This window comes from Aythya fuligula, chromosome 33, assembly GCF_009819795.1.
Source record: "Aythya fuligula isolate bAytFul2 chromosome 33, bAytFul2.pri, whole genome shotgun sequence".
Taxonomy (NCBI): domain Eukaryota; kingdom Metazoa; phylum Chordata; class Aves; order Anseriformes; family Anatidae; genus Aythya; species Aythya fuligula.
In genome coordinates, this window is record NC_045591.1 from 684,927 (window position 1) to 699,639 (window position 14,713).

The 14,713-nt window shown below is 51.5% G+C and overlaps 2 protein-coding genes across 2 annotated transcripts in view; one reads left to right on the forward strand and one right to left on the reverse strand.

Annotated features, from left to right (window-relative positions):
* Positions 1 to 14,713, reverse strand: part of LOC116500231 (zinc finger protein 208-like) — a 437,615-nt gene that overhangs the window by 357,753 nt on the left and 65,149 nt on the right.
* Positions 10,523 to 14,507, forward strand: LOC116500215 (butyrophilin subfamily 1 member A1-like). Its single transcript, XM_032205128.1, has 9 exons — positions 10,523 to 10,826; positions 11,455 to 11,736; positions 11,866 to 11,970; positions 12,248 to 12,268; positions 12,801 to 12,824; positions 13,037 to 13,057; positions 13,157 to 13,177; positions 13,293 to 13,313; positions 13,969 to 14,507. The coding sequence occupies exons 1-9, from the start codon at positions 10,523 to 10,525 to the stop codon at positions 14,505 to 14,507; spliced, it is 1,338 nt and encodes a 445-aa protein (XP_032061019.1).

Here is a 14,713-nt window from a genome sequence, read left to right on the forward strand (position 1 = left end):
AGACATACACCCAGGATTACACCACTCCAGGTGCAGAATCCAGCATTTACTCTTGTTAAATTTCATACACCAATTTTATTGGCAATTGTGCCATGCTCTCATCCATCAATATCTCTCTGCAAGGCCTCTCTACCCTCAAGGGAATCGACTTGATCGTCATAAAAGGACATTACATAATCACAGAATGGTTGTGGTCAGAAGGCATCTCTGGGTCCATTGGGTCCAACCCCACTGCTCACACAGGGACATGCAGAGCACGTTGTCCAGAACCATACACAGGTAGCCTTTGGTGATCTACAGGGAGGGAGACTCCAAAACTCTCCAGGCAACTGGTGCCAGTGCTCTGTAAAGCACTTCCTGATGTTCAGACAGAGCCTCTTGTGCTCTAGTTTGTGCCCATTGCCTCTTGTCCTGGCACCTCTGAGAAGAGCCTGGCCCTGTCCTCTCTGCACCCTCCCTTCAGGGATTTGTGGGTCCTGACGGGCTCCCCCCGAGCCTCCTCTGCTCCAGGCTGAGCAGGCCCAGCTCCCTTAACCTCTCCTCGCAGGGGCGATGCTTCAGTCTCTGCAGCATCTTCAGGACCTTCCTTGACTCTCCCCAGTGTGGTCAGGTCTCTCTTGGATAAGGGAGCCGAGCACTGGGCCCAGTACCCCAGCTGCAGCCTCACCAGTGCTGAGCAGCAGGGAAGGATCACCTCCATTGGCTTGCTGGCAATGCTTTGCCTAATGCCACCCAGGATGCTGATAGTCTTCTCTGTGGCAAGGTCTCTGTCCACCAGGACCCCCAGGGCCTTTTCTGAAGAGCTGCTTCCCAGCTGGGTGCCTCAAGCACATTCTGGTGCCTGGGGTTGTTCCTCCAGGGGCAGGACTTCAAGCTGTCAAGGCATGAATTTCCCTTCATAGAAAGGATTAGGTTGGAAGGGACCTTAAAGATCATCTAACTCCAATGCCCCTGCCATAGGCAGGGATGCCACCCATCAGATCAGGTTGGCCAAGGCCCTGTCTAGCCTGGCCTTAAACACCTCCAGGGATGGGGCATCCACAGATTCTCCTGGCAACCTATTCCAGTGCCTCACCACCCTTACAGCGAAGAATTTCCTCCTAATGTCTATTCTAAATCCATCCTCTTTTAGTTTAATACCATTCTCCCTTGTCCTACGATTATTTATGCGAATAAAGAGTCCTTCTCCATCATTTTGTAAGACCCCTTTAAGTACTGAAAGGTCACAATGAGGTCTCCCCAGAACCTTTTCTTCTCCAGGCTGAACATCCTCAGCTCTCTCAGCCTTAGTTCATGAACCCATGTTTGTTCTGACTGATGACTGCACTTTCAAGTGTTTTTCAGTAACTGCTAGAATTATCTCCATAATTTTACCAGGCATCGTGGTGAGACTGACAGGCCTGAAATTACCAGGGTCTTCTGTCCTGCCTTCTTGTAAATGGGACAACATTTGCCAGCTTCCAGTCAACTGGGTGTCCTGGTTTCAGTTAGCACAGAATTAATTTTCTTCCTAGTAGCTGGTGGAATGCTGTGTTTTGGCTTAGAATGAGAAGAGTGCTGATAACACCCCGATGCTTTAATTGTTGCAGAGCAGTGCTTATACTAAGCCAAGGACATCTCAGCCTTTGCTCTGTCCTGCCAACGGGCAGGCTGGGGGGTGCAGTAAGAGCTGGGAGGGGACAGACCCAGGACAGGTGACCCAAACTAGCCAAAGGGGTATTCCATACCATCTGACGTCATGCTAAACAATATATAGGGGTGGCTAGCCGGGGGGAGGGGGCCGGACTGCTCGGGGTTAGGCTGGGCATCGGTCAGCGGGTGGTGAGCAATTGCATTGTGCATCACTTGTTTGTACATACTATTATTACTTTCGTATTATCACCATTGTATCATCATTATTATTATTATTATTATTATTTTCCTGTCTTATTAAACTGTCTTTATCTCAACTCACGGGCTTCACTTTCCATTTCTCTCCCCCGTCCCAGAGAGGGAGGGGGGAGGGTGAGCGAACGGCTGCGTGGTGTTTAGCTGCCAGCCGGGTTAAACCACGACAGTCTTTTTGGCGCCCAACGTGGGGCACGAAAGGTTGAGATAACGGCAGATCTGACCAGAGTGTGTTAAACTAAAATTGGTATAAGTATTAGACCTGCTTAATAGTCACTCGTCATAATGCTGATTGCTTTAATCTCAACTGTGCTGCGCCTGTTTTCCAAATTGAGTATTATAGCACGTTATTTTCCGTATGTGCTCTCTGTCATGTTGTTTATCCTCTCCGGGCCCTGGTTTCAGACCATTATAGTACTGTGTGTTGTATCAGTGGCTTATGAGATGATGAAATATCTGGCCATGACTCTAACCTGGTATTTGTACTCAGTAACATCTTCGATTCTATACTTTGGAAACTGTATTTTGGAAACTATTAGCAATTGTATCTGTTGCCTTTTTTCATTAGGGAGTCAATCTGTGGAGGGGAAAGGGGAAGATAATTTTTCTTACTTGATCACTCTCCCTTTCTCCTTCACCACCCCTGTACCCTCCTTGATCACTCTCCCTTCCTCCTTCACCACCCTCTTATCCTCCGAGTTTATTACAATAGCTCTCCAAGATATTGAATATCCTTGGGATACTCAGACCAGCATAGTCCTGTTGTTCTGCCTCCTGAATGCACTTCAGGTTCTGCTTAAAGTTAAACAACTACTTAGGAAGCTCATCCGGAGATCTGCCCGGAGGCAGTATAGTTGTGGGTGGCAGGGAGTATGGGAGGATATGGGCAGGCATCTAGACCAGTTGGCACCCCCAGTGTTTTGGAAATTCACCCCTGAACAAGTGCAAAATCCTCAAAAACTGGCAGAATGCTTGAATAAAAGGTGTCGCGATTCGGGAAGTTCCAAAGTAACACAAATCATTGTAACATGCTGGGGCCTGGCTTACGCCTATCGAGCTGCCATGGATACTGCTATCAACTTAGTGACAGACCCTGCGGCCACTCCAAGTCCCGTGACAGATCCAACGGCCACTGTGACCCCTACGGTGGACTCTGCAGCCGCTCCAGTCCCAGCTTCTGCAGATGCTCCAGTCCCAGCTTCTGCAGATGCTCCAGTCCCAGCTCCTGCAGCCACTCCAGTCCCAGCTCCTGCAGCCGCTCCAGTCCCAGCTCCTGCAGCCGCTCCAGTCCCAGCTCCTGAAGCCGCCCCAGTCCCAGTTCCTGCAGTCGCTCCAGTTCCAGCTCCGGCCGCTACTCCAGTCCCAGTTCCTGCAACTGCTCCAGTCCCAGCTCCTGAAGCTGCTCCAGCTCCAGCTCCTGAAGCCGCTCCAGCTCCAGCTCCTGCAGCTGCTCCAGTCCCAGTTCCTGCAGTCGCTCCAGTTCCAGCTCCGGCCGCTACTCCAGTCCCAGTTCCTGCAACTGCTCCAGTCCCATCTCCTGAAGTCGCTCCAGCTCCAGCTCCTGAAGCCGCTCCAGCTCCAGCTCCTACTGCTGCTCCAGTCCCAGCTCTTGCAACTGCTCCAGCTCCAACTCCAGCTCCTGTAGCCGCTACAGCTCCGGTTCCTGCAACTGCTCCAGCTCCTGTAGCCGCTCCAGCTCCTGTGGCCGTGTCAGAGAAACGAGCTGTAGCAGTGCAAGTTGACCCTGCAGAGGGCATTCCAACCCCTGTGGCAGACCCTGTAACAAAGTCAGAGAAACGAGCAGTAGCAGTGCAAGCTGCCCCTGTAGAGAAGGTGAAAATATGGTATAGAAATTCAAGTCGTTTAGAACGCAGAGAGTCTTCTGCCAATCCAGGTAAGGCTTCTGCCAAAACTAAGTATAGAGATGACGAAGATGATGACGACGCTGGGCCGTCAAGGATTCAGGAGGAGGAAGATGAGGATGCCGAAAGAGCAACAGTAACTACCCGAAGCCTAAACGAGCGCGAGCTACGAGATGTGCGAAAAGATTTTGGTCGCTGTATAGGTGAGCAGCTTGTCACCTGGCTGCTCCGGTGCTGGGACTCTGGAGCCAATTGTGTGGAATTAGACGGCAGGGAAGCCAAGCGGCTGGGATCCCTTGCTCGAGACGCCGGCATTGACAAAGCAATTGCAGATGGAGCACGACCCACCAGCCTCTGGAGGCGTCTCCTCTCAGCTGTGAGGGAAAGGTATCCCTTCAAGGAAGATATTTTATGTCTACCAGGCAAGTGGACCACTATGGAGAAGGGAATCCAGTACCTGAGGGAATTAGCCGTACGGGAAGTGATTTATGAGGATCCAGACCTCAAACAAACATCCACAGATCCAGATGAAGTCAAGTGTACACGACCCATGTGGCGGAAGTTTGTACGGAGTGCACCATCATCATATGCCAGCTCATTGGCAATAATGGCCTGGAAAGAGGATGAGGAACCCACAGTGGGTGAAGCGGCTAAACAACTCCGGCAGTACGAAGAAAGTCTCTCCTCTTCCTTACAGGCCTGCGTTTCAGCTGTGGAGAAACTTTCTGAAAAGGTTCACCAACTTGAAGAGAATCTATTGTCCTCCCCACCTGAACCAACCAGTGCCCACCGACCAAAGGAGAACACTTGGGAGAAACTTTCTGAAAAGGTTCACCAACTTGAAGAGAGATTATTCTCCTTCGCACCTGTACAAAGCAGTGTCTCAGCTGTCAGGGGTAGGCGTTCACCCACACAAGGAAGACGATATGGTGGGTACTCACCCCGTGCCACCCTGTGGTTTTACTTACGAGACCATGGAGAGGACATGAGAAAGTGGGATGGAAAATCTACCGCGACCCTAGAGGCACGGGTACGTGAGTTGCAAAAGAAAACAATCAGGAAAAAGGGATTCTCCGAAAAGTTTGCTGCTCCAACTTCCAGCAGACAGTCCTTCAAACACAGAAACGAGGAAGATTCTGACCAGGATTAGGGGGGCCCTGCCTCCAGCCAGGGGGAGGAAAGGGACAATCGAGTTTATTGGACTGTGTGGATTCGATGGCCTGGCACATCACGCGCACAGAAGTATAAGGCTTTAGTAGACACCGGTGCACAATGTACTATAATGCCATCGAGCTATAAAGGACCAGAGCCCATCTATATTTGTGGAGTGACAGGGGGATCTCAGCAGTTGACTGTATTGGAGGCTGAAGTGAGTCTGACTGGGAATGAGTGGGAAAAGCACCGCATTGTGACTGGTCCGGATGCTCCATGTATCCTTGGCATAGACTATCTTAGAAGAGGATACTGCAAGGACCCAAAAGGGTTCCGGTGGGCTTTTGGTATTGCTGCCTTAGAGACAGAGGGCATTAAACAATTATCTACCTTGCCTGGTCTCTCAGAGGACCCTTCTGTTGTGGGGTTGCTGAGGGTCGAAGAACAGCAAGTGCCAATTGCTACCACAACTGTGCACCGGCGGCAATATCGCACCAACCGAGACTCCCTGATTCCCATCCATAAGCTAATTCGTCAATTGGAGAGCCAAGGAGTGATCAGCAAGACTCATTCACCTTTCAATAGTCCCATATGGCCAGTGCGAAAGTCTAATGGCGAGTGGAGACTAACAGTGGACTATCGCGGCCTGAACGAAGTCACGCCACCACTGAGTGCTGCAGTGCCGGACATGCTGGAACTTCAGTATGAACTTGAATCGAAGGCAGCCAAGTGGTACGCCACAATTGATATCGCTAATGCATTTTTCTCCATCCCTCTAGCAGCAGAGTGCAGGCCACAATTTGCCTTCACTTGGAGGGGAGTCCAATATACCTGGAATAGGCTGCCCCAGGGGTGGAAACACAGCCCTACCATTTGCCATGGGCTGATCCAGTCTGCACTAGAGCAGGGGGAAGCTCCTGAACACCTGCAGTACATCGATGACATTATTGTGTGGGGTGACACAGCAGAGGAAGTTTTCGAGAAAGGGAAGAAAATAGTCCAAATCCTTCTGAAAGCCGGTTTTGCCATAAAACAAAATAAAGTCAAAGGACCTGCACGGGAGATCCAGTTTTTAGGAATAAAATGGCAAGATGGACGTCGTCAAATCCCAATGGATGTGATCAACAAAATAACAGCTATGTCTCCACCAACTAACAAAAAAGAAACACAGACTTTCCTAGGTGTTGTGGGGTTTTGGAGAATGCACATCCCAAATTACAGTCTGATTGTAAACCCACTCTACCAAGTAACTCGTAAGAAGAATGAGTTTGAATGGGGCCCTGAACAACGACAAGCCTTTGAACAAATCAAGCAGGAAATAGTCCATGCAGTAGCCCTTGGGCCAGTTCGAACAGGACCAGATGTAAAGAATGTGCTCTACACTGCAGCCGGGGAGAACGGCCCCACCTGGAGCCTCTGGCAGAAAGAACCTGGGGAAACTCGAGGTCGGCCTCTGGGGTTTTGGAGTCGGGGATACAGAGGATCTGAGGCCCGCTATACTCCAACTGAAAAGGAGATATTGGCAGCATATGAAGGAGTTCGATCTGCTTCGGAGGTGGTCGGTACTGAAGCGCAGCTCCTCCTAGCACCCCGATTACCGGTACTAGGCTGGATGTTCAAGGGAAGGGTCCCCTCTACGCATCATGCAACTGATGCTACATGGAGCAAGTGGGTTGCACTGATTACTCAGCGGGCTCGAATAGGAAACCCCAGTCGCCCAGGAATATTGGAAGTGATCATGGACTGGCCAGAAGGCAAATACTTTGGGATATCATCAGAGGAGGAGGTGGGTCGTGCTGAAGAAGCCCCACTGTACAACCAGTTGCCAGAGAATGAAAAGAAATATGCCCTGTTCACTGATGGGTCCTGTCGTATTGTGGGGAAGCATCGGAGATGGAAGGCTGCTGTATGGAGTCCTACGCGACGAGTTGCAGAAGCTGCTGAGGGAGAAGGTGAATCGAGTCAGTTTGCAGAAGTGAAAGCCATTCAGCTGGCTTTAGACATTGCTGAACGAGAAAAATGGCCAGTTCTCTATCTCTACACCGATTCATGGATGGTAGCAAATGCCCTGTGGGGATGGTTACAGCAATGGAAGCAAAACAACTGGCAGCGTAGGGGCAAACCTATCTGGGCTGCTGCATTGTGGCAAGATATTGCTGCTCGGGTAGAGAACCTGGCTGTGAAAGTACGCCACGTAGATGCTCATGTGCCCAAGAATCGGGCTACTGAAGAACATCAAAACAACCAGCAGGTGGATCAGGCTGCTAAGATTGAAGTAGCTCAGGTGGACCTGGATTGGCAGCATAAAGGTGAATTATTTATAGCCCGATGGGCCCATGACACCTCAGGCCATCAAGGTAGAGATGCAACATACAGATGGGCTCGTGATCGAGGGGTGGACTTGACCATGGACGCTATAGCACAGGTTATTCATGACTGTGAAACATGTGCTGCAATCAAGCAAGCCAAACGGTCAAAGCCTCTTTGGTATGGAGGACGATGGCTGAAATATAAATATGGAGAGGCCTGGCAGATTGATTACATCACACTCCCTCAAACTCGCAATGGCAAGCGCCACGTACTTACAATGGTGGAAGCAACCACCGGATGGCTGGAAACATATCCTGTGCCTCATGCTACCGCCCGGAACACCATCCTGGGCCTTGAAAAGCAAGTCCTATGGCGACATGGCACCCCAGAAAGAATAGAATCAGACAATGGGACTCACTTCCGAAACAACCTTATAGACACTTGGGCCAAAGAACACGGTATTGAATGGGTGTATCACATCCCCTATCATGCACCAGCCTCCGGGAAAGTTGAACGATACAATGGCCTGTTAAAGACTACCTTGAAAGCAATGGGCGCTGGGACGTTCAAAAACTGGGATACGCATTTGGCAAAGGCCACCTGGTTAGTCAATACTAGGGGATCTACCAACCGAGCTGGACCTGCCCAATCAAACCTGTTACGTACTGTAGATGGGGATAAAGTTCCTGTAGTGCATGTAAAAAATATGCTGGGTAAAACAGTCTGGGCTACTCCTGCCTCAGGAAAAGGCAAACCTATTCGTGGAATTGTTTTCGCTCAGGGACCTGGATATACTTGGTGGGTAATGCAAAAGAACGGAGAGGTCCGGTGTGTACCTCAAGGAGATTTAATACTGGGTGAGAATAGCCCATGAACTGAATTGCACCATGTTAAATAGTATATTATACTGTATATTATCACTACCATGATTACTATAGGTGACTAATTAGAATGTATGGAAAAGAGTGTAACCTGAGCATGACATAAATGGTATGGAATAAGGGGTGGATAGATGTCCTGGTTTCAGTTAGCACAGAATTAATTTTCTTCCTAGTAGCTGGTGGAATGCTGTGTTTTGGCTTAGAATGAGAAGAGTGCTGATAACACCCCGATGCTTTAATTGTTGCAGAGCAGTGCTTATACTAAGCCAAGGACATCTCAGCCTTTGCTCTGTCCTGCCAACGGGCAGGCTGGGGGGTGCAGTAAGAGCTGGGAGGGGACAGACCCAGGACAGGTGACCCAAACTAGCCAAAGGGGTATTCCATACCATCTGACGTCATGCTAAACAATATATAGGGGTGGCTAGCCGGGGGGAGGGGGCCGGACTGCTCGGGGTTAGGCTGGGCATCGGTCAGCGGGTGGTGAGCAATTGCATTGTGCATCACTTGTTTGTACATACTATTATTACTTTCGTATTATCACCATTGTATCATCATTATTATTATTATTATTATTATTTTCCTGTCTTATTAAACTGTCTTTATCTCAACTCACGGGCTTCACTTTCCATTTCTCTCCCCCGTCCCAGAGAGGGAGGGGGGAGGGTGAGCGAACGGCTGCGTGGTGTTTAGCTGCCAGCCGGGTTAAACCACGACACTGGGACCTTTCCAGATTCCCAAGACTGTTGATAAACAACAAAAAGAGGCCTCGTAGTAACATCAGTCAGCTCTTTCAGTATCCTGGGATGAATCCCATCGGGCGCCAGACTTATGTGCATGAAGATGCAGCAGCAAATCCCCAACAAGTTCAGCATCAGCTAGGAACTCATCCAGAAGCCTATAACTTATTGTTAACATATTTTCAAAGCCTTTGTTGTTGTTGTTGTTATCACCCACAGTACTACCCAGCTTCAACTCCAGTTGAGATTTGGCTGCACATTTTTTTTGCCCTACCATGATAAACAGCATCTCTGAAGCTCTCCTGAGTGGCCCAACCTTGTTTCCAAAGTTCCCAAGCTTTCTTCTTCCACCTAAGTTCCAGGTCAGGCTCAAGTCTGCTCTTCCAGAATCCAAGGCAGCAGCTTTGCTGATACTTTTTTTCACATATCACTAAAGACCCTATACGATCATCCCCATCAAGTAACAGACCAATGCTTTGTCTCATCCTACATTTGCTCTTTATAGAGTTTTTAAAAAAAAAAACACTTTTATTGCCTGTCGCAATAAAATAAATAAATCGTGGAGACAAATAAATAAATAAATAAAAATAAATAAATAAATAAATAAATAAATAAATAAATAAATAAAATAAATCATGGAGATGAATGAGCCTAGAGAGAGGCTTTCCCCGGTGGTCTGGAGAGGCCCCTGCTGGGGACAAGACCCTCGTGCTGGCTGAAGGCCTTGGGCTGGGCACCCACCTGTGATGGGATGGTGGTGCCAGCCCTGCAGAGCTCCCCAGACACTTGCCCCTATTGCCCCAGGGACAGAACTACTCCCAGAGGGTTATTGCAGCCAGGAACTGGGCACAGGCTGGGGAAGTTGGGCGTAGCCTTAAATTTTCTGCAGCTCTGCTGGGTGTGGTGAGGGATGTCTATCTTGGTGGGGCTCCCTTGGAGAAGAACCCCTGGGGGCCACCGGCAGTGTCCCAGTGGTGATAAGCACAGGCTCTGCGTCCGGAACAAGGCAGTGCTGGCTGTGGCTCCTTCTGTCTGGGCCCAAGGGGATTCCTTCTCTATCTGTCTGTGGTGCCTGAAGCCCCTTGGTCCCCTCTCTTATGCTCCTATTTCTGCCCCCAGGTCCTGCTCCCGCTACAGCACAGATGGGGCTCCCCTGGGGCTGCAGCCACCCCAGCCTCACCAGCCATGCCAGGGGCCTCCTGACTTCCCTCGGCACTCTGCTTCTCCTCCAGCTGGGCTCAGGTAGGATCCTGTGGGGCTGCTGGGGGCTCTCCTTCCTTAGCCTGGTGGATATGCTGCCATTGGGCAGGGAAGTGGCCATGGGGCAGGGGGGACCCGAGCCCACAGCTCTGCCCCTATTGGTTTTCCCTTCTTTTTGCTTCTTTCATGCAATACGGGCACTGCCTTGGCTGCCCTTTCTGGCTCTTCTTCTCCTGCCCAAATGCTGCAGAGAGGGCTCCCACTCCCAGCACACCTCCTTCTCCTGCATGCCCTCCCTCGCCCTCTCCTCTTTCTCCGGTGGTTTCCCATGGGACACGGGGGACGCAGAATGCACCAACTCACGCACAGCTCGCCCTTTGACACTCACTGCCCCTAAATTTACAATGGCAAAATCTAACCTCCTCTCTGTGCCCTTCTCCATTGCCCAGCCCAGCTCAGAGTGGTGGGACCAGGCCACTCTGTCACTGCCACCATGGGGCAGGATGTCGTGCTGCCCTGCCACTTGTCCCCTCAACGCGATGCTCGCACCTTGGAAATCAGGTGGATCCGGAATGATTTCTCTGAGACAGTGCACCACTACCGCAATGGAGAGGACCTGTACGGGGAGCAGATGGGGACATATGCCGGGAGGACAGAGTTGCTCAGAGATGGTCTCTCTGCTGGAAGCCTGGACTTGCGAATCACGGGGCTGAGACCCTTTGATGATGGCCTGTACGTCTGCACTGTGGGAGATGGTCATGCTTATGACGAAGCCATTGTGGAGCTGGAGGTGTCAGGTTAGTGGCTGCGGTGATGCTGCCAGGGCACAGTTTACGTGTCCTTTAAATGTTTCAGCTGTTTCACAGCATGGAGCATGCCAATGGATGTGGAGGTAATATTTGGGGAGAGAGCTTCCTGGAGGGTTTTGTCAGTTTTCACTGGTGCCTTTGAAGAATGTAATCATAATATGGTGAGGGCACTGGGCACAGGCTGCTGAGCAGCACCTTCGACTGTGTCAGCAATGGGACCAAACAGCACACAGGGAGAACTGCAGAGTCCTCTGAGCAGCCGGACATCTGCTTTATTTTTGCTTTGTCTGCTGGGGGAGACCTTAGATGTTGTCTGGATATCTCGGGGCTTCTTGAACCAGGATGGCTTGGTGCAGAGATGCTGCCTGAAGGTCCTGGAACTCGGTACCTGGGTTTTCTGTGTGATTTGGGGCCACTGGAATTGTGCAGCCCTGCTCTCTGGATCCTGCTACAGCTGGAGTGGTTTTGGGGTGAGAGTGAGTGCATGAAGTGTCCAGTCAGACAGCCTCTGGGGCCATGTTTGGCCTGGCTGTGTCTGGCATGGGAGCAGATGGGGTCTTTGTCTTGAAAGGAATCCCTCCCCAAGTCAAGCACCAGCCACACGCTCTTCCCCCAGCCACAGGCACTGACCCCCACCTCTCCCTGGGGGGCTACGAGGACGGAGGCGTCCGGGTGCTGTGTCGATCGGCCGGCTGGTACCCGCTGCCACAGCTGCTGTGGAGGGATGCTCGCGGGCAGCACCTGCCCTCGGTCTCCCAGACACATTCCCAGGACCAGGAGGGGTTCTTTGAAATCGAAGGCGCTGTCATCGTGACCGGGAGCGTGGAGGGGCCCCTGTCCTGCGTGGTCAGGAACAGCCGTCTCCACCAGGAGCGGGAATTTTCCCTGCACATTGCAGGTACAAATGGCACAGCCAGGATGAGGTGTTCCTGGCCCCTGCACTCATCCTGACCCAGGAGAAACCTGGGTCTTGCTCTTCCATCCATGTGCATGTAAACACAGCCCTTTTCCTGGTGCCTTTTCTCAGCTGCCTTCTTCCACAACGCCCAGCCCTGGATGGTGGCTCTGGCTCTGGTCCTCGTGCTTTTGGCTGTGTCCATTGGCCTCGGTGTTTATCTCTATCGAAAGCAAGGTAAGCTGGCAGCGCAGGGATGGAGCGGAGGGAGGTGTTCTGTGGGGACCCCCCTGGGTCTGGAGCGGGGCTGAGCCCTTGCCCAGGGAGGTGCGTAGGAGGAGGAAGGGAATGTTCTCCTGAGGATGCCAAAGGCCTTCGGATGGTCTTGGGTGGGAGGCCAGGGAGCATGGCTGCAGCGTGGGGCTGGTGGCAAGGCGCAGCCCCCCTGCACATGTTCCCACCCAGCAACCAAGCTGCTCTGCTCACCACCTCTTCCTCCGCCTTTGCTTTTCAGCGGCACAGAGCCGAGAGCTGGGTGAGTCCTTGCAGTCCCTGCCCCCAGCCCCTGGGGAAGTGGTGTCCCTGCGGGAGGGCCTGGTCTGGGTGGGCTCTGCGGGCTTGTGTGCTGGTGGCTCGGGGGTGCTGGAGGAGCAGCTGGAGCCTGGGGTGGGAGTGGGGAGTGCTGGGGCTGGGGCTGCCCTGGGTACAGGACACAGCCAGGATGGCTGAAAGGAACAGGGATCAAGGTGGGGATGGGGAGGGAGCTGCGGTGCTGCCCCGCTCTGCACTGACACTTCTGGGACAGGGACGTCCTCCACCCATGTGCAATCACTTCCCATTGTCTTTTGGTGGCACAGTGCAGAGAGCTGCACAAGTGTCTGTCCTTACTGCTACAAGTCTTGCAAAAAGCTGGGCCTCAGTCCTTGTTAGTCTGGTTGCTACAAGTCTGGGAGCAAGGTGGTCTATGCCCATGGACGAGAGTAAAAATATTTGGGGTCTAGCCACGGTAGCAGCAATGTTGTGAAAGTCTCTCCACTCTGACCATTCATTCCTTTTGCTTTATATAGCAGCCAAAATGGATGCAAAGCTGGGTAAGTCTCCTTCCCCAAAGAGAAGGCATTTGGTGTCTTCCCACAGGCATACTCCCCTCTGACCATACATTGCTTTTCTTTTTCTTTTTCTTTTTCTTTTTCTTTTTCTTTTTCTTTTTCTTTTTCTTTTTCTTTTTCTTTTTCTTTTTCTTTTTCTTTTTCTTTTTCTTTTTCTTTTTCTTTTTCTTTTTCTTTTTCTTTTTCTTTTCCAGTGAAACAAGCTGCAGAGATGGGTGAGTGTCCATCCCTAACCTGAAAGAATTTTCTGCATAGACAGTGGGTGAGAAGTTTTTTCCCTCTGATCATGCATTCCTTATGCTTTTCTTTTCCAGAGGAAAAAGATGCAAGACTGGGTGAGTCTCTCTTCCCCCCCCTCAACTGATGGAATTCAGGGTTTTGGTTCGTAGCAGTTATTGATGAGAAGCAGACTCCTCTCATTGATGGATTGCTTTTTTCTTTTGTTTGTAGATGAACAAGCTGCAGAGCTGGGTAAGTCTCATTATCTAAACGGAAAAAAAAAAAAAAAAAAAGGAAAAAGAAGAAAAAAAAATGTGTCAAAATGAGAGTTATGGGATCAGAAACTCTGCCTTCTGATCATGTTTTCCTTTTCTCATTCTATTGCACCAAAAGAACATGCAATGCTTGGTGAGTCTCCTTGCCTAACTAAGGGGTCTTCACATGAAAGCAGTCATGGGCTGAGCAGCTCATCTGTCCCATCAAGAGTTTATTTTTCTTTTTCTATTAAAATAAATAAATAAATATATAAATCTGCAGAGCTGGGTGAGTGTCACTGCACTTGGGCCCCACGGCACCAAGGCGATGTGCAGGGGAGGGTGGGCAGCTGGGACAGAGCAGCCCAGGGCTGGCCCCTCACCCTGCCCACACCCACTGGGCACCAGCCGTGGGCTGTAACCAGCTCTCCCCTCTCCTTCCAGCATGGAGAAAGTTTCTGCTGCCTCACAATACAGGTAGGTGTGCATTGGGTTGCCCTCTGAGGTGCTCCTCCTGCCCTTGCTGGGGCATGTTCAGGAGCCAAGAGGTGCCCCATCTCCTCCACGTGGGGCAGCTCCTGGCCCCGAGCTGGGGAAAGCCTGCCCAGGGCTGAGCTCTGCCCCTGATAACCTGGCTCCTTCTGTCCCTGCAGTGAAGGTGACCCTGGATCCAGACACGGCTCATCCCCAGCTTGTTGTGTCTCAGGACAAGAGCAGTGTGAGACGGGAAAGTGAAGGGCAGCAGGTGCCTGACACACCAGAGAGATTTCTTTATTGGTGCTGTGTGCTGGGCCGTGAGGAGTTCAGAGAGGGGAGGCACTGCTGGTTGGTGGAGGTGGAGGGAGAGCGGCTAAAGTATTCAGGGTGGGCTATGGGGGTGGCCAGGGCTTCTGTGGAGAGAAAGAACTGCATCAACAGGAGCCCTGAAGAAGGGATCTGGGCTGTGCTGTACGACGAAGGACAGCTCAAGTCTCTCACACCTCCTCGCACCCCCTTGTCCCTGTGCCCTGACCCCAGAAGGATCTGGGTCTGTCTGGACTGTACCCAGAGGCAAGTGTCTTTTATCAACGCTGACAATGGGGTCGAGATCTTCACTTTCACAGCAGCCTCCTTCAATGGGGAGAGCATCCGCCCCTGGTTCTGGCTGAGGACGGAGGGAGTTCAGCTGTGCCTGAGGGACAGCACCCTGTAAACCCTGTCCCCAGCCCTGGGGACCTCCTGCCCTTCTCCAGCCACTCCTGCATCACCTCTCCTTGCTCCTGCAGGAGCAGCACAGGAATGAGGGGCAGTGGGGCCAGGGGCTGCCCTGTGTTCCTTCCTGCTGCTGGAGGAGGGCTGGGATGCTGCAAGCAGGGACCAGGCCCCTTGCAGCCCCTGGGCTCTGCCCTGCACGTGGCT

Coding starts and splice junctions, on each gene's coding strand:
- LOC116500215 (XM_032205128.1), top strand. CDS start 10,523: ATGGGGCAGGATGTCGTGCTGCCCTGCCACTTGTCCCCTCAACGCGAT. Junction 12,269..12,800: donor GGCACAGAGCCGAGAGCTGG/GTGAGTCCTTGC, acceptor TGCTTTATATAG/CAGCCAAAATGGATGCAAAG. Junction 13,314..13,968: donor TGAACAAGCTGCAGAGCTGG/GTAAGTCTCATT, acceptor CTGTCCCTGCAG/TGAAGGTGACCCTGGATCCA.